Below are 25,198 nucleotides of genomic sequence, written 5' to 3'. Positions count from 1 at the left end.
AACAGAAGGATTCTTTTGTCTTTGCCTCTATAGAATGGGTTGATATATAGGGACCTGCTTTTCAGCAAGCTGTAAGGCATGAGAAGACCAAAAATGTGGGGCAAAGAAATAAATATCCTAGCTTCATGTTTTGACAGAAAATGCTTATCTGTGGCAGCAAATTCGATTGAGAAGATTAACTTCAATATGCATATGAGAATTCCTGTTCATTGGATGAATCTTTTAAATAACAATGATTTAACAAAGTCATGAATGGACCCAAAACAGCTGTCTTATTTTTTTATTGAACAATCATAAACTTTGCCTTTTAAAACAAATCCTAACAGCTTATTCAGCTTACATTCAAAGACCCTCCCACACACACACATTCATAAGTCTGTTGGCAAACTTTGAGAATAAAATATAGGTAAATAGTGAAATAATTCTTAAATAATCTTCACTCCAAATAAAATACTTCTGCAAATATTTCCTAACAAAATCTAATACAACAGTCCTGTTTGTGCTAAGATCCTCCCAAGTGTACTCATAATTCCACTTATCAACCAACCTTAAAGGAAAGAAAAATAAGAAAATAACAATACTTTAAAGTTGATGTTTCCTACTGAAAATTGACTTTCTTCCAAACCTCCTAAAAACGTGTTTTCTACTTTAAATCTGAAACTCATCTAAGTCACTGCACTTACTATTAAATAAATTCCTTCTGTTGCTCATTTTCTGACATTTTATAAATCCATAATGACTATTTTTTCTAGATTTTTCTTATGCTCGTTACTAGTAATATTACTATAATTATTAATAACAAATTTACCATACCTTGGCTGTTTGGAAACCTTGAAGTGTTACACCTTTATTCTACCTATTTTAAACAAACAGTATTTCGTTCATCTTCTCAAGAAAGTAATAAGTATGGGTATGGAGGATGATTCGTACTAACATAATTGTTACAAAATTATATAAATATTTACCTTCACAAGTCTTCCAAGGGGGCAAAATAATTCCTAGCTCTCTCAGTCTGAAGTGGCATTCTTTAAAACCATTTATGGGCATGTACGTTTGCCCTCTGCTCCAGAATCATCCTTCAGGTACGGTAACCTAGGCATGACCAGTAGCAGCTCTTTGAAACCTGCCTCAGTTCAAGGCTGCTACTCAACCTCCCACAAGCTTCAAACATCCCACTTCCTTCAGGGGTTGTTTTGTTTTGCCTTTTCCCAAAGTAAATAAAAAGCAAAACTAAATTCTATTGATGCTACCACAAGGAAGACCTAAGTATCATACTCCCCCACCCTGCCCCCACCTTCTCTCACTCCTCACTCTCCCTCCATCCTGTATCCCAACATCAATGTACATCTGAGTCACGGACGCGTGAACCCACTCTGGTCTTCAGCTTTGGCTAGCTCTCTCTTTGGTTGATCTGCATCCATGTTAAGATGATCTAAATTGCATTTTCAGTTCTTCAGTATTACTATAAACACATATTTAACAAATCTATATGCATTCAAATATTTAACAAGTATCTAAAAGTGTTCAGTCATATGCATTTTATGGATTGTTAGTAGCCTACTTTTTTTTTTCCTGGACCCACACACTTGGCCTTCCAAAATCACATGTCCATATGCTATAATCTAGACAGTTCCTAAAATGTTGGCTGTGTGTTGAATGATCATTAAAATAAGAGTCTTCTCTCAGAAATCCACCCCCCAGGATCAGCGAGGATTTAACCATTTCATTACAGGAGAACGGGCATTTTCTTTTACGAGTTCTTCTCTCACAGCATTGCCATCTCCAGATGCCATGTCATGCTCTGAAATTAGAAGGAATGTACATCATGTCCAGATGTTTATAACTCTAAGATGAAGTACAGTTTTATTTTTGTATTGCAAGGGATTTACAATAAAATCTTTAATAGGCTCAAAGAGTCTGTGCTCATTGCATTCACCTACTCTGTCAGTTGGCACCTCCCGTCTAAGTCAGCACCCCCTGAATGATTTATTTTCATATATCTATCATCACCAGCCATTAGCTTATACATGCATTTGTCTTTTTTTTCATGTAATGTCTCATACCACCACTAGAATATCAGCTCCAAGAAGACAGGGGCTTTATTTTGTTCACGGCTACTACAGTGCCTGGAACATAGCAGGCACCTAATAAATACTTATGTAATTAGCAAATGTAAGAGTATCTCTCTAAGTAAGAATTTCATACAGTCTGTTATGGAAGAGGGATTAGCTTATTGTGTGGCTTCAGAAGGCAGATAGCAGATCAAAGGACAGCACTTTTATATGGATAGCTCTCGTTCTACATAAAAGTTTGTAATATTTAGAAGTTTCCAAAGTGAGATTTGTCTGCTTCTAAGAGTAGCGAGGTATGTTTACTTCAAAAGTGCACTTCCTAAAATGGAATGCTGTATGATTAGTGCAACCTGGCAAATGAAAGTGTGCAAAGAAATCAAATATTCCAGATACTTGATAGTAATCCCCACTCCCCTAAAAAAAAACGTCACTTGTAAATTCCCAGTCTTAGAAAATTGGAAATCTCACAGCAATAACAACAATAACAAGTGGAAATAGGAAGGCAGGAAGCCCACTTGCCAAGAATGCAGTAGCCAATAGGTAGAAAGCTAGAGAAGATAAGCTCTTGCAATCAGGGTATGGAAGGTACCTCCAGAGGTCCCTGTGTGGACAAACCTTGGAACCACTTACAAAGGATTTGTAAACAGATCTTCAGAGAGGAGATGTGAGACCCATGGAAGGACTGAGCCTCCAAGGCCTCTCCTCTAAGTGGTGCCACATGCACCCTGGCCAGTCCAAAGGAGGCAATGGACCACGAGCAGAGGAGCTCCTGGGCAACCTCTCCATGAGGCCTTTAGGACAGTCTGCTCTCCAGCCTAAGGTTTACCTCCTGACTAAGGTTTACCAAGACTGCACTAGTAATTCTCTTTAGCTGCTCCTTTAGCTAATGAAGCTAATATCTTAGGTCAGAAAATGCTTTCCCCATAAATTTATACCAAGAATCTTGATACCTAATTTGGGTATAGAAATATCTTTTGTGTAACCCCTAATGTAACTTCCGCCCAGCGAAATAACTGTGTCCAAGGCATCTATACAGTAGTCAAGATATCTGCAAAATCTGCATGCAATAACACAGGGTGGCAGGCTCAAGAGAAGGGGACTGCAATCAAGTTTAGTAGAAAAGAGGGTGTGGGGCTGGGTGTGCAGTCGAAGGGATGGGGGTTCCCTTCTTGAGGATTATTCCAAAGGAGCTCTCACAGCCACCAAACGTTCATCCCAAACACCAAAAAAATTCACAAGAGATTCAATTCTCTCTCAGTGGGAAAGGTTTAGATGCAACCATAAATGAATGGAGAGGAATGCAAAAGTTGTTCTTCAAAGTGCTTTGTAGAAAAAAAAAAGTACTTTGTAGCCCGTAGTTTTAAGAAAACAAAATAAGACATAGGAAGATGCAAGTGTTTGAGACAGCTAGCTGTACTAAGACAATAGGTTTCAAACCTGTACTGAAGTAATCAAATCATTCAAAAAATGTGCAGGTCTTGGAAAGTAGATTGATGGTTACCAGGAGTTGGGAGGAGAGAGATATGAGGAATGGGGGCAATTGCTTAATTGGGCTTTTATTTTGAGCTCATGAGAATGTTTTAGAACTGGACCAAAGTGGCAGCTATGCAGCATTGTTAATGTACTGTCACTGAATTCACTTCAAAATGGTCAATTTTATGTTATGTAAATTGCACCTCAATACAAAATATTTTTTAGGACTTAAAAATCTTTTTCCATTTTGCTTTCCTTTCTTTTAAAGATTTATTTATTTATATATTTACTTAAGAGAGAGCATGCACAAGAGAGAGAGAGAGAGAGATCTTATAGAGGAAGAGGGAGAAGCAGATTCCTCGCTGAGCAGGGAGCCTGACACGAGGCTGGATCTCAGGACCCTGAGATCATGACCTGAGCTGAAGGCAGACACTTGACTGACTGAGCCACCCAGGTGCCCCCTCTATTTTGCTTTTCAAGGACTGTAGGACAAGTCATAAGTATTTAAAGTATTAATGATGATCTCATTTTCCAGATCAAATATTCAGAAAGATATATACCTAATAGTTTTAAAGGGGGGAGTTTATTTTAAATTAATGTTTAAGGGCATAGACACACTTCAATATAATAATTCACTTAAAAGTATAGTATTTCCTCTTTCTTTTAATGTACTTAATTATAACCATGTGTAAGAAGGAGGTAAAGCTGAGTAATAAATACATTTGCCAAATATTTCAAATCTTAGTTAACTTGAAGTGCAAAGAACCAGAAACAAAAACTAAATAAAATGAACTTGGATTGTCAACTATTTATATCTGGGCGGGGTGGGGGGGCGGGGATTGCATAGTTTGTTGATGCTAGCTAGCAGTTACTATGGCTACATTTTGTTTTAAATGAGTTACTTTCAATTTAGTGAAGCTTTACTGTACTGGTTATTCATTCTACAAGATAACCAAATATGTCCACAGCACCATCTTATATGCCGTATTTCTCACATTTTAACAACCTGGGTAAGAAATACACATGCATGAACAAGCATCATGTGACTATTACTACAACTTCATTCAAAGGCTTAGAGATAATTCCCAAATTTAATCACAGATACTGTCTCTTATCCTCTCCAAAACCCATAAAAATACATGCTTGGAAATATTCCATTTAAATACTTCCATTTTGTTAAAAAAAAAAAAAAAGAAGAAGAAGAAGAAATGTTCTATATTTTCTCTCTTGGCTCTTAACCCTCATCTGATAAATTCCTGAGTGTGTTTTTTCTGTATGAAGCTGAGAAAGAAGTAGCTTTGTCTAGAATGTATATAAAACAGATCACTGAAGAATTTGAAGGACTTTGTATATATTGGTTATTTTATTATATTTTTTGGTAATCAGTCATATTTATTCTCCATATAACTGGATAAACTTTATGGAAAAATGTAAATCATTAATGAAATCTTAAAGATAAAACAAAATAGTAACAGAACCAAACTCAACCACCACCCCTTTCTCCTGAAATAAAGAACAAAATCAAACGAGTGCTTTCTTCTCATCATCTGTGTTTCTTAAATTACTCAAACTGAAAATGAGATTATTTTTCCAGTGTTTATACAGAAATCAAATTTTTTTTTTTTGCTAAAAGGTTTTATTTATTTGAGAAAGACAGAATGCAAGCATGAACAGGGGGAGGGTTCGAGGGAGAGGGAGAGGGAGAAGCAGGCTCCCCGTAGAGCAGGGAGTCTGATGGGAGCTCAGTCATGATCTGAGCCACAGGCAGATGCTTAACTGACTCAGCCACCCAGGCACCCTCTGAAATCAATTCTTACCTGTGTGAGAAACAAATCTCCTGTTGGAAGCCTTGGCTACTGAATATTGGAAGAAGGGAAATTTCAGACACTTGCCGGTCACTCTGTCACATATGCCCGACTGACAGTTACAGGTCTCCTTGCAGTCCATCCCGAAGGTGCCGTAAGGGCAGTCTGAGGACAAAGGGGGGGGGGTTAGAGGGGGACCTACTCCCTGGGCCCCAGCCCCCTGCCACACAGACCCTGTGCACACAGCCTCCAGATCTCCACAAATCTCACGAATCCTGACTGTCAGATAAAATCCAATTCTTAAACAAATGAGCAAAAAAACAAAACCAAAACAAAACAAAAAAACCCTGAGCTTTGAAAGTTGGAATTTCCAGCCACAAATGTGAAATCACACACTGAGACTAGACAATGGACACCTCCACTGTCGTGTCCTGCTGTGAAGCTTAGTGGAAGACAGCTACACATAACCAATATCCTTGAACCAGCCTTACTTCTGTTCACTTTCTGCTTACCAACACACAGGTTCTCGTAATTTCCTTCACACTGTTCCTATGACAGCCCGGTGAGGTGGGCAGTGGAACAGACACATACATGCATCAGCTCCTCCAAGAGTTTAAAGAATGTGATGCGATCTTTGGATCCACTGCCTTCAGAAACGATGTGAACATTTTAGATATGCAGGCAAGGGGCTGGGTGGGCTGTTATGCCAGCTCTCCTGGAAGTGACCAGTCCTCACTCTGCTCCAGCTCTTATCAACTACCTTCTCTGTTGAAATGGCCACACAATTTACCTAACTCCCCTGGATTTTAAGAGGGTTTATTAGTAAAACCTTCTGCAAATCTAAGATGCAACATTCTAAGAACAAGAGCACAGAATTTACCTGTATACCTCCCCCAAATCTGAGCTTCAGTATGTTCAAGTGGACAAACCCATTTATTACAAATGCAGGGTCTTTATTTTATTTTATTTTATTTTATTTAAAGATTTTATTTATTCAGAGAGAGAGAGAGAGAAAGAGACACAGGCAGAGGGAGAAGCAGACTCCATTCAGGGAGCCCAATGTGGGACTCGACCCCAGGCCTCCAGGATCACACCCCAGGCTGCAGGCGGTGCTAAACCGCTGCACCACCGGGGCTGCCCTGCAGGGTCTTTATGACATAGACAGCATCTCAATAGGTGACCCAGTCTTTTTTTTTTTTTTTTTTGACCACCCAGCTTTTAACAATCAAGTGGAATGGATGTGGAACATTTATTCTCTTGGCATGAGAATATTCTCGTAAGTGTACAATCATACCTAGGGGAAGAAACAAGTGGTGAAGCAGCTGAGCCTTTAGTAATCTAATATTCCATGGAATGATCAATGTAGACATTAATGAAATTTATTTTTGGAGGATATTTAGGATGATGCTTCCTGGCATTCTTCAGATTGCCGAGGAGCCTGGGTTTAAACACTGGCCTCTCTGCCGGGAAGAACAGTTCTTTTTAAAAAACCTTAAAAAGCCCCTTGCAGAAACGCACACAGGATTGGGGTTTGACTGTGTCTCTAGTGATATCAAAGACTAAAACTTTAGCCAAATTCTAGTTATACTTCTGTTGCCCACACACACACACACCCCCCCCCACTGCATATTGAATAGTGTTGGCCAGATAGCAGGTGTTCAGTAAATATGTGTTGGCTGGCTGATTGTTAGCTTGGCAGCATAATGCCAAATGTCTGAATATTTAGAAAACATCTGGATGTGCCGCTAAAGTATACAGTTTTCCTAGGCGTGTTCAGTGAAAAAGCAGGAGGAGGGAGTTTGCCTACAGCAAAATTCTATGTCTCTGTGTGGAGTTACTGAGGTTCACACAAGGTCACTATTTCCAGCAGAGAGAAAAATGTTTGAAACGAGACTCGTTTGCAATGTGAATCATGCCAAAAAGAACAATCTTAAATACATTTTAAAAAATCTATCCCATTAACAGCTACCTCAGTCATTCAGTAGAATGTTAGACTGCAAAAGATCCCAGATGCCTTGCAACATTTCTTTACCCAAATGTGACAGTGCATTTACAATCACATTTATTTTATTTTATTTTTTTTACAATCACACTTACAGAGGCGATTCTTATGCCAAGAGAAAAAGCGATGCACTGCATATCCTTGCTATATCATAAGTATGGTTCTATTAACCACTTCCTCTCTAATTTCCTTGTGTGAAATCCTGTGATTTTGCAGAAAATACAGCTCCTATCCAGCTTAAATGTTTGTGAGTGTTCACCAAAAATAAAAAGATTCCTCGCTATTCTGCCTTTCGTTGGTTACAAACAAAAATAAACTGAGCAAAAAATAAGATTCTCCTAGTAGTCCCAGCATGTATTTCCTAATCCTTAGCATATGTTGTGGATTAAAAGGTAAATTAGCTTGTAAAATATTTGTCTAAAAGGTAGGCGAATTCATGAGACTGGCTCCGTGGTGGATGATCATCACTCATAAAAGCATACAGTACAAATTAAATACAGAAAATCTAAGAATTAAATAAGACAGAAAATACAAGAAATAAATTTCCCAGTCCCATCTTAAAAACTTCTTTGTATTAAGAAACTGATGAATGGGGCCAAATAGCCTAAGTGTTTCATCTTGATAATGGCTTTTAATGATGACACCAGGAAGTATCCCCATAGAGAATATCTCAAAATCACCATCCTTTGGATTCTAAACCTTTTAAACTACAGTCACTAAGTTTGAAATAAATTCTACAAATGTTTTAACTATACATGGTTTAGCTATGATTTCAGCCTAATGACGTTTTTCTTCAAGTCTGGAAACTCTCATTCTTCACAGACTTCCAATTTTTAAATCTTTCTTTGCTGTTATTTTTACTTGTCTTAAACCATCTGCTATTCTTCTAGATGACTGAACACCTTTATAAAGTGGCATGGGGTTTGTTTTATACTTTGGGGTACCTTCTTTCAAGAAGGTGAATCATTCTGATAGATGGCTTAAGCCCATCCTACTGCACAAAGCGCATTAGTGTTCATCAGAAATAGTTGATTTTGAGAGATGCCCTCCAACGCCGGGACCCTTTCAGGATCAAAGAATCACTAAGCCTCTGGCTAGAGGCCGCTAGAGGTTATCTAGCGCAGATCTCTGTAATCACTGCTTGCAGGAGAGAGAGCACCTAAACCATGCAAACCAATTACTTGTCAAGTTCCTAAAGTTTTCCAGAAAGGGAGGTAACACAATTTTTCATTGAAATGCTTTTTTTTTTTTAAAGATTTTATTTATTTATTCATGATAGACATAGAGAGAGAGAGAGAGAGAGAGGCAGAGACACAGGCAGAGGGAGAAGCAGGCTCCATGCAGGGAGCCCGACGCAGGACTCGATCTCAGGACTCCAGGATGGCGCCCTGGGCTGAAGGCAGGCGCTAAACCGCTGAGCCACCCGGGGATCCCCTGCGATGCTTTTCTTAGAATCTCCTACCCTCATGGAGGGAAACGCCCTCCTGCTTTCTATGCTTTCCTGCACCAGGGGTTCAGTGCTGCTTGCAGAGTGCTCCTCCTTTCTCTCCCGGTGACACCGCCTGTGCTGGGCCTTGTCCCTAAAGCCACCTGCATCTTCCCTCTTGTCCTTGCCAGCGAAGCCTCCGCACCTCCCACGCTGGCTGACAGCCCTCAGGTGTGCCCCCCCACCCCCCAATCCCGGGGCCGGGGTAGAGGCAAGGGGTGACCCTTTACCTTTGCAGATTCCGAACTCGTCACCAAAGTCATCCTCCTCACTGTAGAACTGACACCTGAGCCCCGGGCCGCACTTGACGCCGTCCATGGCCGACACGGTGCGGTAGCAGGTCTCGCCGGGCCCCGCGGCGCACACGCGGCAGCAGCCGCAGTCGTCCAGCACCGTCCTCTTGCAGCGCAGGCTGCTCTTGCACCCGGCGCTGTCGCAGCGCTCGGGACAGTCCACCGCATACCTGGCGCTCCAGGCCGCCGCCAGGTGCGCAGGGACCAGGAGCGTGGCCAGCAGCAGCAAGAGGCTCTTCATGTCTCCCCCGGGCTCGGGCTCGGCTTCCCGCGGGCGGCGTGGTCCTTGCAGGCGGGAAGCAGCTGTCCAAAGTGGTAGCTGAGCCTCTGCCTACACGTTTATGAGTTTTATACACTGGGTTGCCCGCATGTTTCCCCGTCATCAATTTCCTCAACCCAGCAGCAATGCTGTCCTCTTGCCAGGCGCTCTTGTTTTAGTTTATGAAATCCAGGATGAAGGCTGGATTAACACGCCGCTGCCATCCAGGAATTGAAAAGCCCAAGCTGATGTCATCTGTTATGTTTAGATGGTTGTTTTGCATGAGCACTGAAAAACTCGCTCACATCCGTCTCAAGGGCTCAAGGACGTCTGCGAAGGGGGAATAAAGAAGGTTGCATACCGTCCTCAGGACAGGAATTGTTCTGACACCGGCATATCACTTGGGCTGTGGCTTTGTCTCGGAGCCTCTGTAGTGAGGAGGAAAATGATATCGACGTGAATCATCAGGCCGAAAGAAGCTCCTTTAAACAAAATAAATAAACATTTGGTATTTCCCCCTCAATAAATAGCTATGAGATCATTTGCAAGAAGAAAGGGTTATATTGTGCCTTTTCAATACTTAGAAGAAGGAAAATATTTTGAAAGAGATTTTTTTTTTAAAGACCCCTCTCTTCCTTCCTCCCACCCCTCCCCTCAAACGTTATCTCTAAAACAATTCATAGCACATATAGCTAAGTTTATCGTGGATGGAGCTGTATTTCTAATAAGATGTGGAACGGCCCCTGAGAATTTTCTTTAAACTCAATAACAAAACCCACAGAAGAGGTAAGATGCTGCTGGCACCGTTTCTGCGTTACTGGGTTCTGGAAAAACTTATCAGACTTCTTCTGACCCAAAACTCCCTGGGGAGAGGGCTCATCCATCACCGAGTGTGCCTGTCCAATGACTGAGCCCCTTCGGAGCTCTTCCCCTCGCTCCTGGCATCTATCAGAGCCCTCACTAGAAACCGCCAAACAAGGCAGCCAGCCCAAGGAAACAAGTGAGCCAGCAGGGAAATCGGAACGTGGCCCAGAGAGGCAAGTCACTGGGAAGGGAAAACATTACCCATCAGGAAACGGGGTCTTCAAGCTATGGAGGGTCACAGGGCCTAGGTCCCACTGGGAAAGACAGAGCAGTCCTCTTGCAATATCAGCTGGAACAGCGCCTCATGAAGCAAGGATGAGAGGGGGGGCGGGCAGAAAGGGCAAGGTGAAAGAGGAGAGAGCAGAGCTCTTACATCAGCTGCGTGATGCACCTCCAGCTTGTCAAAATTGACATAAACCCACTGTGATCTAGCAACTACTCAACCAATGAAGCTGATGGCTGACTCTTGGTCTGTCACAAATGAGCTTTGGGCAAGCCATAGGACTTCATTCAGCCTCACCGTCCGCTTTTGAGAATTGACAGTGTTAGGCTGGTTGATCTCTGAAATTCTTACCCCCACCTGAAGATGAGGCTGAGGCCATTGGGTAGGACTTGATGATCAGCCTTCAAAAGTGCAATTGTAGAAAATGGAAGGAACAGAATCTGGAATGCAGGGAATTGAGGGGGTGGAAATCAAGGCATGAATCTTCCACTTTCCAAAATTTTCCATGCAATCCAATATGAAATAGTCTATCTGCACCTTCCCAGAAGCAAACACACACTTAGCAAATGCACACTCATTTTATTGTGTTCAATAGTGGGTAACATCCGCTGGGTGCACAGTATGTGCAGATCACCGTTTGGAAGCATTTTACATGTACTGATTCACTTGCTCCTTACCACAACCTCATTAAGTGGGGACTATCATCCTGCTCATCCTATGAATGAGGAAACTGAGTCAGAATGAACTCAGGTCCCCATAAGGTCAGGGCTGAAACTTGAACCAAGTAACTCTAAAGTCAAAGCCACATGTTCCATTGCTTATTATAACACAGTGGTGCTCCCCTGGCTAATGATTCTGATGGCCTACTTTACAATTTAGGCTGGAAAAGTTTACTGCACACTACATTCTGAGAAAGGAGTGGCTAATTGGAATAATGGCTAATTATAATATCTATTATAGAAATAATATCTATTATAGAAATTTTACTGTGTGCAGAGCACTTTATATGTATTACTATATTTAATTTTTAAAACAACTTCAAAAGGTAGGTACTATTCTTATCCCCACTTTAGAGGTGAGAAATCAGAGGTCTTGAAGGGTTGAGTAACTTGTCCAAGGAAACAAAATTAGCAGATGGCGAAGCAAGGACACAAACCCTGAAACAGATTGCTTCTAGAGACTGGAGTAAGGATCAAACATATATAGGTACCAATCCAGTGGCCCAAGTAGGTAAAGTGATAAGATACATCCGATATAAATGGGAATGAGCAGAGTTGTTCGCCTTAGAGCAAATGCCTCCACGAAGGGAAGAGGCTACTCCTTAGAAGTGGCTGGCTGCTGCCATGCAGGAATATGAGCCCACTGGGTCGAGTCTTCTATTTTTTTTTAAGAGAAGGTAGAATCCGGACTTTTAAGTGTAATACTCTAATTTTTAAATGTTGGCCATTATTTCATTCAAATTATAAAATGTTACGTGCACCCTTATTTCTCATATGCAGGATCCAGTCTGTACATTATTTTAGTCTTGCTATAAATTTTGGATTCTGACATTGCTGGATTTGAATCTCTGCTCTGCCACTTACTATCTAAGAGACTCAGAAACTTAGTTTAACATTTCTCAACCTCCATTTTTGTCGTTGTGTATGGTTGGACAAATACCCTTTTTATAGGGCCATTGTGAAGATTGATAAAAAGGGATGGACAGTGTCTAATATAATATGCATTCACTAAATGATGGCTATTCTTCATTTTTAAAACATTGTCATCATAGAGTTGGCAGTGAATAAAGAAAAACAAAGCATAAGAACATTCTCATCTTTTATAGGAATTTAAGGAAGAAACAATAAAGGCCTTGCAGATGTCAACATCACAAGTAGTGGAGGAAGAAGAAGAGGAGCTCATGGACAACCATCTTCTGCATTTCCAAAAACGGATAATACTTTGGTAAAGGACAAGGAAACAGAGAGAAAATGGAAGCTGAGGGTATCAGATCCACAATAATAGTAGGCATAAACACGTGCCCAGAAGAGTGGAGGAGACGTGCTCTCTGCAGAGTTCATAAGTGGTGAAACTATCTCAACATGTACTTCCTAACAACTCATTCTTGGGGAACGTTCCATTCCTTCCAAGACCCGACAAAAACTGTTTGTCCCAGCATGATCCCTATGGGATTTATATCTAGCTGTATTGCCTTCTTTCCCAACCAGGAACCCAGCTCAACCATTCTTTGGAGGGAAATTAGCAATGGCCACAAAGGGTTAGGAAATTGGAACATAAGTAAACAAAAGATCTGCAACTTGAATCTGCAGCAAAACAAATTAAGGTAAAGCTGTTGATGAGGGCATGAGGCCCACTTTGGTTTGCTTGCTTTGTGCTACAGCTGGCAAATCTCTAATCTTGCTCTACCTGTGCATCAGGTGCCAGACCAAAGAGTGAGAAAGGCCAAAGGGAATCACATAAGGTTTTCACAACTTGGAAAACATAAGTTCAAGTTGTAAGGGGTCAAACCATATCATCTTGGGGTCCAACTCATGTGGCCTTCTGCAACAGGAACCGAAGAAACAATAGAACTGAATAGACTATTCAACCCCGTACACCTTGTTCATTTAAAATGAACTTTTCCCCTCAAACTTGGTATTATGTCAAGAAGGAAAATAAGCCTAGGTAATGTGCTCTGGCAATTTGTGTTTAATTTTGCCCATTCTGATTGCTTGTAACCAAATACCCAGCATTTACTTCTGGATTGGCAAAGTGGGAAAGGCTCTGTAAGGATTCCAAACCATCATGGTCAAGTCAAATTGTCTCATATTTACTGTGCCTTTCTCACAAACATCTTACCAGATAGGTTTATTTTTTAAATTTTAATTTTTTAAAGGTAATCTCTATATCCAACATGAAGCTTGAACTCATAACCCTGAGTTTAAGCATCGCATGCTCTACCGACTGAGCCAGCCAGGTACCCCCAGATAGGTTTGATTGATTGATTGATTGATTGATTGATTTATTAAGATTTTATTTATTGGAGAGAGAGTGAGAATGAGAGAGATCATAGAGGGAGAAGAAGAAGGAGAAGCAGACTCATACTGAGTGTGATGCCTGATGTGGGGCTCAATCCCAGGACTCTGGGATCATAACCTGAGCCAAAGGCAGATGCTTAACTGACTGAGCCACCCAGGTGCCCCATGACAGGTTTAATTTAAATTGAATTATGAAGGCAGCCTTGAAGGCAAACATCTCCAAGGGGCAAATGGAGAAATTTAGGTGTATGAGTCTTTGTTTTTGTTTAGTTTTTGTTTTTGCTACCATCTGAAAGTCTTTCTGCTTTGATACCAGCTGATGGCAATTTTGCATGTGCCTAGGGCATGGTCTAGCACGTACAAGAGCTCAATACTTAGTAAACATGTAAACATGACTGGTTCTTTCCCAGAATCATTTTCAGAGAGTAGTAAGTTAAAATGTGTACCAATGTGTTCCCCCAGGGGAAGCAAAGTGGGGCCTCGGTTCTTGAACAGGCTGAACTGAGCTGCAGAACTGAGTGCTTCTTTTGGAGAATGAGATAGAGGTTTCCAGAGACAGCAGAAGTGTCTGGGGATGGAATGAGGTCCAAGTAGAGTCCTATCATGTCCGCTCTTGCACAATTGACCAACTTTGTCCTCCAGACCTTCCAGCCGGGGGTCTGGCACCACCACACTCACCCTGAGAAGAAGTTCATGGGAGCTCCTCATTTTTGATAGACCCTGATGAAACACATCTGCCAAACTGACTTTTACAGCAGTGACAGGTTGGCTGTCACACAGGCTTTGGGGACTCCTCCCAGAGCCTTTTCCCCTGGGAACAACTTGCAGGAATTCGAGAAACAGTTCTGCCGCTACCAAGTTATGTGATCTTAGGTAAGTCACATGACACACACATTAGACCCCTCATCTCTCCTTTCTACTTCAGTAATGAGTTAAGAAGACCAAAAGGGTCATCCTCACTATTTTTATCAAAATCTAAATTTCTAAAGATTTCCTTCATTCTTTAAAAATGATCTTACATCTTAGAGCAAATACTTTCCCCAAAGAAATAGCATCTCTCCAGTTCTCTAAATTTTCATTTCTAACAAAGGTAACCTTAATAGTAAATGGGGATTGGATGTTACAGGCAATTTTTAAAGACTATACCTGCTCAGGGGTGCCTGGCTGGCTCAGTTGGTAGAGCATGCAACTCTTTGGTCTCAGGATCATGAGTTCAAGCCCCATGTTGGGCATGGAGCCTACTTAAAAACAAAACGAAATAAAATTACACCTGCCCAGAAAAGTAAAGTGAAGTGCACGTGTTATTGTCCGCATGAAGCCCTCTGGTGTATCTTAGTAAGCAGATAGAGCCTCTGGGCAGCTGGGAGCAAATAGCTCTGCAAGAATAGTGAGTGTGGTACAGTTTGAGAAGATAAAAACAGGACACCCACATTGTCTGCTGCAAACTTGGATATCTGGGCACCCTTCCGAGAGCTTTGCTACCATATCCAGGGACCTGGATCCAGAGATGTCCCCTGAGAAAGCAAGCAGGATCCAGCTGTTTTTTAACCTTGACCAAATCTAGAAAGTTCTCCTTTGCATTCACACTTCCAGGAATTTTTTTTTGAAATTGAGACAGTTTAGACATGGGAACATGTGAGGAGCTCTTACTGTCTGCCCACTTCTCTCCACCCTGGATTCTGGAAGGTCCTAATGTGAAGAGTCAGGAATGTTTTTCTAACAGCTAGCTCTTTCTCAAATCAGGGCTCTGAATCTGAGAATTCATCTGCAAGAGATTCCAGTAATATAGTGTCTTTCCACCTCTAAATATAAAGCCACATCCACAAGAACTGGTGCCACCCTGATACAAAACCAAAGGCAGTATGAGTGGCAAAAGTAGCTCCAAACTTGGAACTGGAAGACCTGAATTTGAGTCTCAATTCCACCATTGGTCCTGGGTGAAACACCAACTAGCCTTCCTGAGTAATGTGAAACCATTTGTTTCAGTAAAATCTAAAGGATTGAAACACTGTCCCTCTCTCAGAGACTTTGGCAAGATCAGAGGGTAATGTAGGTGCGAAAACAGGCTGTCCACTATAAACTACCATGCAAGTGTAAAACGGTATAACTTATTTTAGAAGACAACTTACATACCATGAAAGGACATGAGCTTGTGGTGATCTATCTCAGACCTCACCCGTTCCTCCATTCCTCCCACCTTCTGCAAGATGGCGTGATTTGTCATTCATTTCATTCATTTCATTCATAGAATGATGGCCAAGCATCCACATTCCCCTTAGGAAGACTCCACTTCCTCTCCCTTGCAGCCTTCCTTGCCCCATCCTGGTATGGGATGACTAGACAGCTCAGAGATTGCTCTTGTGGGCCAAAGGGCCTCTTGTTTTGTTTTGTTCTGTTGTTGTTATTTTTTTTTTAATCATCAGTTTCCTAAATGACTGAAGAATTAGCTTAGGCATTGGAAGTCATTTAGACATTAGTTAGAACTATTGACATAAGAGAACATAGGTTTAAAAAGTCACATTAGAAGTGATTGCTAAAACATATGGAATTTTCATTAGGAATTTTGGAAAGACTGGGATTTCTGATTAACACACAAATCATAGGAAATGATTCTGCTACTTTGCTTCTCTAATAACATGGCATTTCCCTGGCCTAACCTTAAGCTGACCCCTTTTATAATGTAATATAATATTAGTCAGGACCACCCTCACCAGACTCATCATTGGAGTTTGTCTAGTGATGAAGAGCCTTAGTCTTCATATGTTATGTGGGCTGAATAAATAAATGAATGTTTTAAAAAAAAAGTTCAAGGTAAGCACTAGAAGATGAAACAAGAAGTATAACTTCCAAACCCCTTATTTATAATGTTTAAGGAATTGGCAGTTACTGACTCACTTCCTAATCTGGCATCAAAAGATCTTGGCTCTTTTCTTCCTGGGATCCTCCCAGTGAAGGGCCACATTGTGACCTTCTTTCTCTTCTTCCTTTTTAAAAAGTGTTTTGCTTTCTTTTGACTGTCATGGACTTTATGAAGTCTCCAAGTCTATAGTCTGAGAGTTTAATACACACGGAAGGTGCCTCGGACAGGGTTTGGGGCAGTGCACATCAAAGTACAATTGCTCTGGGCTGCCTGGGTTGCTCAGTTGGTTAAGCGTCTAACTCTTGATTTCCACTCAGGTCATGATCTCAGGGTCATGAGATCAAGCCCTGCATCAGCCTCTCTGCTGGGTGTGAGCCTGCTTAAGATTGTCTCTCTCCCTCTTCCTCTGCCCCTCCCCATCACCCCTCTTTACCATCATGCTCTTTCTCTTAAAAAAAAAAAAAAAAAAAGCACTGTTGCCCAGACCACTTGTGTCACTGTCCTGATATCAAAATGCCACAGCCGGGAATTCCAGCTTTGTGGGTCAGTGGCAGACTTAAGAATCAACATTTTTAACAAGATACTTGATTATGACAAACTCAAAAATTTGATAAAACTTTACACTACTGGTTTCTCCCTGTCACATGTTAGCAGGATTAGTACTTATCTTTACTCTAGAGATTTCTGATAAACAAAACTTCTCTTTGAAGGGTTGACCTAGAATTTTTAACTACATCATATACTTAACATTTTTTTAGCATACTTTCCTGATTCTAAAACACACATCTTCACATGTTAACATCACTGAAGTTGAAATTTGGCCATTATGATGGAAGTCATTGCTACATGTACACATCAAAACTCGCAGGATGAGTATCAGTTACTTGAAAGAGAATCCAGTAGTGGGGCTAGCTTTTAAGACATGCTGCATTGCTGATGATCTTAATCGCCCAGCATCTATACTCTGTGAAAAAGACATGATACTGACATGTGATTCAGAAAGACCAGATGTGACTTTGGAGTCATTTAGAAATATTTTAACCAATTTATTGAATTTATATTTTTCTCCCCATGAATGTTCAAAAGCTCTAAATGATAGAAATCTTTGTCCAAATAAACCCAAAAAGAGGATTTCAATAAGTACAAACACTGTATTTCAATAATAAATTCTTAAAGCATAAATAAAAATTCAAAAGCTATAGAAGCATATGTCAGAATTTAATTGGAAGAATTTTTTCCTTTAATGTCATATATTATACTGATAACATCTTAGATTCAGCGAAATACAGATGTTGTCCAAATAAATAGACCTTCTATTTTTGTTGACAAACTATCAACAGTTTGCTTAGCAAATGTTTTTACCAACCTTTAATCCACTACAACTTTACATGATGGAATCAACCTTACTTGTGCAGGCTGCCTTGATAAACATCATCCTAACTTGATCAGACTAGAGGTATTTTAGGGTGAGATATACATGTTGTACATATATGTATATGTGTGTACATATATGTATATATATATGTATTTGTATATCTATGTGCCCATATATCATGCACCCAAGTTCGATATCCCACTTTCAGTTCCAAAGTACACACCCACACACCCACGTGCACACACATCAGGCTTACACTTCTAACAGTGCATCATGGGCCTATGTACACACCACACTTCCAGACAACATGCTGAGCATGGCTCCTTTGTAAATATATCTAGGAAGTATTCGCTGAATAAAACACCAAACAATGTCTCCAAGAATGAATGGAATCCAAAATACTTTTGGCTTTCTGTATTCAAAGTGTTCTCAAGATGGCAAATCAACATTTTAATCTTTATGTGGTCTAGTCCACAAAGCTGGTTTATAAAGGATCAGCACTTACTATAATAGACAATTTGATGAGCACTGACTCATGCTAATTTTCTATTATTAATGCCTTCACTTTAAAATAATGCAACCTCAAATAAGGCCATGAATGATCACCTTCTAAGCACGCCATATCCAAACAACAGTCTATATTGAAAACTTGTAATGTATCTGATGCTCCCAGAGAATAGCTGGCAAGTGCTTTTGAAGGGACTTGCAAGGAAGCCATTTAGTAAAGCTGTTTGAAAAGGAAATAACAAGTATGGCACATTTGCCATGATAACCTCTTCCTCACTGGCTGAAACACACACACACACACACACACACACACCATACAAGCCAAAAACAGTGAAACACCTAGTCTATTGAACAATCCTACATGGTGATCCTTCAAAATTATGCACTTGCATTTGGAAGACTACACAAATCTGCTGTAGGAAGACATGCTTCTTCTCTGAGGGGCAGGATGCCTCATCAGAGCACTTGACATTCAATTAGGAGGGTCCAGTCTTCAAAATGCAAAGTAATGATTTCCTCCACATATTGTCCCACTGCTAGGCCAGTTAGCATGAACAGGTAATCAGAAACCTTTAACACTTCAAAAGAAGAGAAGCAGGTACTTAATCCCTGGGAGTCTCTCAAGCCCTAAATACACCAGAGCTCTGAGCTTATACCCAGAAAAAGTCTGACTAAAAAAGTGGTTCAGGGTAAGTTGCTTACTCAACTGCTAAAGAAACCAAAGTTAAGAAACAATACCTTGGAATTTTGTAATTTACTTTTTAACAATATATTTTTTAAACTTTTCAGTTTTTTAAAAAATCTTGACCTATAGTAGTTATGCACTGTAAGTACTGATAAGTTTAGTAAGTGACTAAATGTTCTCTTCATAGAAAACAAAAAAGACCAGATTGTGGGCAAATGTGTGATACAGTCAATGGCCAATGTGGTCTGGGTCTGCTCCTCAATCCACCTGCTTAACTTCTTTTTCTCCATCCATCAAAATGCCTCTTGAGGCTGAGATGCCAGGGGCTATGTGACACTCTAACTGATCTCTTTGCTGATCCCTCATCCAACTAGGTATGTCTGCACTTCTAGCACTGTCCTTTATAGCTGGGGAGCCATCCAGTTCCTGTGAGCAGAAATCATTTTATGATTATCGTCATGGTCTTCACAGTGCTTGGCTCAGGTCCTGCACATACAAGGGGGTTAAGAAATGGTATAGCTCTGAGAAGAAATAAGCAAACTTCAGAGACAGCCTCATGAACCCCAGCTCCCCAAGTGATAGTGAAGGGGATGGACCTCCACCCCCAGTGACCTCCCATGCTGCCTATAGTCTCAAGGAGCCATATTTTAAGGACTGTGTTCTTACTTCATTCTCTTCTAAAATTAAAATGGCAGAAGCAGCACCAGCATTACATCACATGATTGGATATGTTGATCAGATCACTTTCCTTTCTGCCCTGTGCCTGCTGCCTCACCACCCCCTCCGGCACCAAGCCCACTACTTCCTGTGACCCTTAACTCCTCTGTCAGAGAGTGAAGGAGGGAGGAAGCAATAAATCTATTTCACCATATAAAGCAGTGGCTAAGAATGCCCGATTCGAGGGTCAGATCACTTGTCTTCCAATTCTGAGTATACAACTTATTAATACCACAAACTGAGCATGACATTTACATCGATAAGCCTTGAATTCCCCAGGTGCAGAAACACACGAGAATGCTGACTTTATTGGGTTGAACTGATCCGTGGGACCCAGCTCCTGGCAAGTGATGAGCACTCAAAATGTGTTAATAACAGCATGGCCTTGGGCTGGGCCTCCACCAGATGCCTCCTCCTGCCGTGGCTCTCCACGACCCCATGATTCCTGGTCTCACAGCACCCAAGTGGATGCACATGATGGAAAAAGAAGGGAGAGAGAAAGTCCCCAGGAAGCACAGAAGCTCTGACTGTGTCACCACCCACTAACCCCTCTGATGCCATTTACTTATGCAGGGGGCAGGTGTGGATGAAGCTTAATTTATACAATAAAAAGTCAATTTAGCCCCAAACTGTTAAAGTAGTTTATTTTTGTAGACATGGCCTTGCACATGTGGAAAGAGCACTCAGCATTGGTCCAGGGTTTTGGGGGCTCTGGGGTCTGCAGAATCCAGCTGCAAGGCTGAAGGTCAAGGCGGCCAGGAGTGGGCCTTATTTATAACAGCCTGAAGTTTCCAAGTGAGCAGAACAACAAGACCTTGCGTGAGATGAGTCATACCGACTCCCAGGATCAGAGAAGTCATAGAGGATCAAAGAACAGATGAGCCTTCCAGCTCCCTGCCCCTCTCAAACAAAAAGACGATTTCGGAGGGCTCACTCTAATCTGTTCCAACTAATTTTCAGGGATTGAGTTGAGAGGAAGAGTCAACAGGAGATTTAGTTGCTATAGCCCTGACAAAGTGGGCTTCAGTGGAATAATAAAAAGCGATCTTTTCCTCACAGCAAAATGTATGGAAGTCAAAATCTTACTTGGGCTGAAGAGATTAAAGACATAACTTAGTAGTGTGTCAAGCAATCAAAAATAAACGTGGATGACATTGAGCAACCTGCAATGCACCACAAATAAATGTTACTTATTTATTCAAGGACGCTTATGTAACTGTTTTCAAAGGGCACATGTATTTTGCTTTTCCTGTTTAATTATTTGTTCCATTATGATGTCTGCCCACCAGCCACAGGTCAGATGGCAGAGTAATGTCACACAGGCTGGATCACAGCATTCAGTATTTTACCCACTAACCACCTCACTTTGCAAAGCAATTGTAGATGAGTTTTGCAGCTTAATTTATACAATAAATTGGCCTCATGAATGGCCGTGCAGTTGATTAAAAAAGATTTTGGCTAAAGAGCCAGGGAACAAGGGACTCTCCATGTCTGCTGTGGGAGCCCTGCTGCCATCCACACTACCCTGTTGGTTCCTGCCTGGGTTTCTTATAAACAAAGCAACTGGCGAAGCAGTACATATGCCCCTGATCTTACAAAGCAGAGTTCACTGGGGAGATGAGACCAACTTCCCTGTGGTCCATCCTAGAACAGTGCACCGAAAGCCCAACAGAGCTATACTTTGGGCTGCATGGTGAGGGAACGCCAGCTTCTTCTTCTTTTTTTTTTTTTTTTTAAGATTTTATTTATTTATTCATGAGAATACACAGAGAGGAGAGAGAGGCAGAGACAACAGCAGAGGGAGAGGGAGAAGCAGGCTCCATGGGGGGAACCTGATGTGGGACTTGATCCCGGGTCTCCAGGATCAGGCCCTGGGCTGAAGGCAGTGCTAAACCGCTGAGCCACCCGGGCTGCCCGGAACACCAGCTTCTTAACTGGTATCATCAGAGACTGTACACAATACCAACACGGCATGTCAGTACCTCAACTCTAGGCCTATCCCACCAGCTCAGCATTCATGCTTAGGGAGACACTGGTCTTTACTGGCTGAGGGCCGAGATGCCACAGGCCAGCTGCAGAATTTCCCTATGGACATCAGTGGTTAGGGGAGTATCAGCCCATCTCCTGGCATGATCACAGGCTGACCAGGATGAATTGCTCTAGGCGCTGGGGCATCCAGTATCCACGGAGGGGCCAGCCTCATCTTTAACAAGTGAACTCTTACCTCTACCAGGTATAAGCTGTTTCATGTAGTCACATACCTGCTACCCACTCTGCCCACCATGGATTTATCTATGGACTGTCTGAATGTAAAGGATGGATTTCTGAGGTCCTTTTCCACCCACCCCAAATCCAGTCTCTGCTCTTTCCTGCCATGCTCCATGCCTTCCATGGACCACATCACCTAGGCTCCCTTGCCTTCCAACTTATCTTTGGGCTGATGGGGATCAGGGGAGGAGGGACAGGTCTGGCATTTCTTCCTTACTCACTCCCTGCTTTAGCCTGAGATTATGGCAGGGGCTATGTCCTTCCATGCTCATGGTTCCTGCTGGGTGCCCTCCTCCACAGCTGAGCTCTCTTGAGAGGAGCAGGAGTAGCAATGGCTCCCTGCTGTTTCATGTCCCTGTGTTCATGTCTCTTTGCCTTGCCCACACCTCTGTGAGTACATCTCTTCATTTGAACCTCCTGAGTCAGATTCTATTTCCCGTCAAGATCTGATCAAAACAGTAACTTTCAGCAATAATATCCTGTGATTTTCACACTTGTGGTCCAAATAGACATATGTATGCTTTGTTGAAACAACATCCTGAAAGAGGTACATTACTGTCACCAGAATGACTTCTGATTCGGGGAGGAAAATGACTGTACATGGGTTATTTCTTTAACTCAGGACTTTACACTATAAAAGGATCTATTGATAATGATTAAGTCCAATTATGTCAAGTTTACTAAACAGTTACCTTGAAAAATCACATATATAAATACAGACATATATCTCAACTAAATAGTATTACTGGTAAGACTTCAGGTATAAACTTTGCATTTACTAACGAACTGGAGAAAACACTAATCCCTATTATAGACTTGTCTGGATTGTTCCTTGTCTCCTACTTGCATTGTCCATATTTGGATGATCCTTCTATGGACGTTCCATGTTGATCTTGTTCTGTGTCCAGGACTTGATTCTCTATCTAGAAAATGAATGCCAGCAGGGACTAAACCTTCACTGCTAAATTATCATAGACTCTTGGCTTAATTCTGATGCACTTGGCAAAATGCTGGCTGCCTACTGCTTTTATTCCTTGTTTTCCCACTGGAACAGTAATCTTTTATTTAATAAGTTTAAAATATAGTTCAGGATGCCAGTTGTTGCCACTGGTAATTATTAGTACTTTAAAACTTGAGAAGGAAGAGATTTTCCCCCAGAAAATTATTTTTTAGACAAAATAATAGATTTACCACATGTTGGTTTTGACCAAGAGATTTCATGTCAATTTTTTCAACCCTTTTCTCCAAGAGGATTGGTCATTTGGATGCACATGATCTTTCTCATCACCAGTCTTTTCTCTATATGGATCTCTTCTGACCCCTTTACAAAATAAAAGCCTAAAGAACAAACAAGACTATTCTAGATGTCTGGGATGGAAGGGTGATGGATGGGTGTGTTAGGAGAGTTTTTCTTTTTCCCTGAACTATGAATTATTAAAAGCTTCTTCATCTTATAGAATACTGAGCACCATAATCTCACACCAAGCATCTTTGGCTTTGGTAGAATTGATGTCTTTGAATACTGACAGCTGGTGCTGCAACCTACTGGCTTTGAGCCTATCAAGTGAGTTACAAGGACACTTTTCTGACTTCTGACTACATGAGTCTTTATTCTTACAGCAGGTGTCTGGTAGTTATTATCACAAGACCATTGCCACTCAGAGAAGGGCCATCTTTCTTACCATCATGCTATCCCATTGTCCAGCTTCCTATGTTCTTGTTACAAGTTACGAGGAAATGGCTTCTCTGTGTGTGTGGATGCAGTTTGTGAACCAGAAGCCCATAGCTCCTGGGATCTTCACTCTTCATCTTTGTTTTTTCAAAGAAGTTTTTAAAACTGATTCTAGTGAGAAGAGTACTCTGGTTGAAATCCAAACTTTAAAGTATTTCTCTGCCCACCTCCCACACAATCTACACACACATTAGATAGAAATACATATGCCTTAACACTTCTAGTGTAACAATTTTAAACATCCCAGCATCGGCAGCTTGGGAGCTTCTGACTTATCAATCACCCAATAACATGCAAAAACAAACTATATGTCCAGAGCCAGCCTTTTACTCAGCCAGAGTAAATGATACTGATGTGATGTGACTTGATCAAAACAAAAAATATTCTCTACCCGAACTATCTTCATCCTTGACACCATACCTGATAGTCCATCATTATAGGTGTTTCCTCTGAATCTGTAGAGTTATTATTATTATTATTATTATTATTTAAGAAACATTGAATAAAATGAGAATATGCTATAGAGAGGCAACACCTTAAAATATTTTTGAGGTATGAGACATCAGCAGGTATGTGCTGACAATAAATCCTTGCAGATGAGGATTGTTAAGAGAAATCAAGATACTGAGAATAGAGATGAAAGTGTCCCCATGGTCAATTTTACCTTCTTTAGAATTTGGTCTTGACAAGTTCTGATAATTCTAGATTTTGTTTTGTTTTATTTTTTTATTTGTTTATTTGCTTTTTTTGGCAAATTTCATAAAGCATAGAGAGAACTAAAAGACACATTCAAACTTTGTTTATTAAGAGAGAAATGATTAGAAGTGGATTTTGAAACATGTTCTTTCCTGTTGACACATGTTCAAAGAATGTCTGGAGGAAATACTAAATTAAAATACAGACGGATTCAACTATTGGCATCAAATCACTTACAATGTGATATGGTTGCTATCTTGAATATGAGAGAAAATAAAAAGAAACTTCCCAAAGTTATAATTTTTTTGATGAAAGCAATGAAAATCTTAATTTAGAATCTATTTTATGTTATTTTGATTTTATTACTGTGAACTCCCTTGTAGACTTTACTCAAAAAGGCTCTATTATATTCCTGGTTTGTGATATTACTGGTGTAAAGGGTATAGGGAGGACAAAGTCTTTAATACTTGAAGTATAGAGTTAGTAACCATAAATATTCACCTATGAATGTTCCTTTTCAGGTAAATTTTGAGTCTTCCTCCTGAAAATCAGGAAATGTAGTAGACAAGTAACAAGTTATAAAATCTTGTCTAAGCACATAATTTTGCACAACCTTCTATCTGTTCTTTGCTCATTAGCAAGTCCATAGAACGTTCATTGTACTCTGTGAGGAGCAGGGCAAGATAGTAAGATATAAATATACTTCTGTCCATTCACACTTTGCTAACAGAACCCCTATTTTGTTCAGGTCTATTCCTTCTCAAAGATGATCCAAACCTCAGCTCCACAGATACATCTAAGCCAGTCCAGTGGGAAATAGGGAACCATATTCTGCTTGCTAGTAACTGCTTTTAGAGAGGCATG

The 25,198-nt window shown here is 40.9% G+C and overlaps 1 protein-coding gene across 1 annotated transcript; it reads right to left on the bottom strand.

Moving 5' to 3' along the window:
* Positions 1-265: 265 nt before the first annotated feature.
* On the bottom strand, positions 266-9,598 carry ESM1 (endothelial cell specific molecule 1). Its single transcript, XM_072824615.1, has 3 exons — positions 9,069-9,598; positions 5,363-5,515; positions 266-1,801 (listed from the first exon to the last, which is right to left on the bottom strand). Exons 1-3 carry the CDS (start codon positions 9,370-9,372, stop codon positions 1,704-1,706), a joined length of 555 nt encoding a protein of 184 aa, XP_072680716.1. The 5' UTR covers positions 9,373-9,598; the 3' UTR covers positions 266-1,703.
* Positions 9,599-25,198: the final 15,600 nt, after the last annotated feature.

Source organism: Canis lupus, chromosome 4 (assembly GCF_048164855.1).
Source record: "Canis lupus baileyi chromosome 4, mCanLup2.hap1, whole genome shotgun sequence".
NCBI classification, from domain to species: Eukaryota; Metazoa; Chordata; class Mammalia; order Carnivora; family Canidae; genus Canis; species Canis lupus.
The sequence above is the reverse complement of the archived record's forward strand: the minus strand, read 5'-3'. Positions and strand labels throughout refer to the sequence as shown.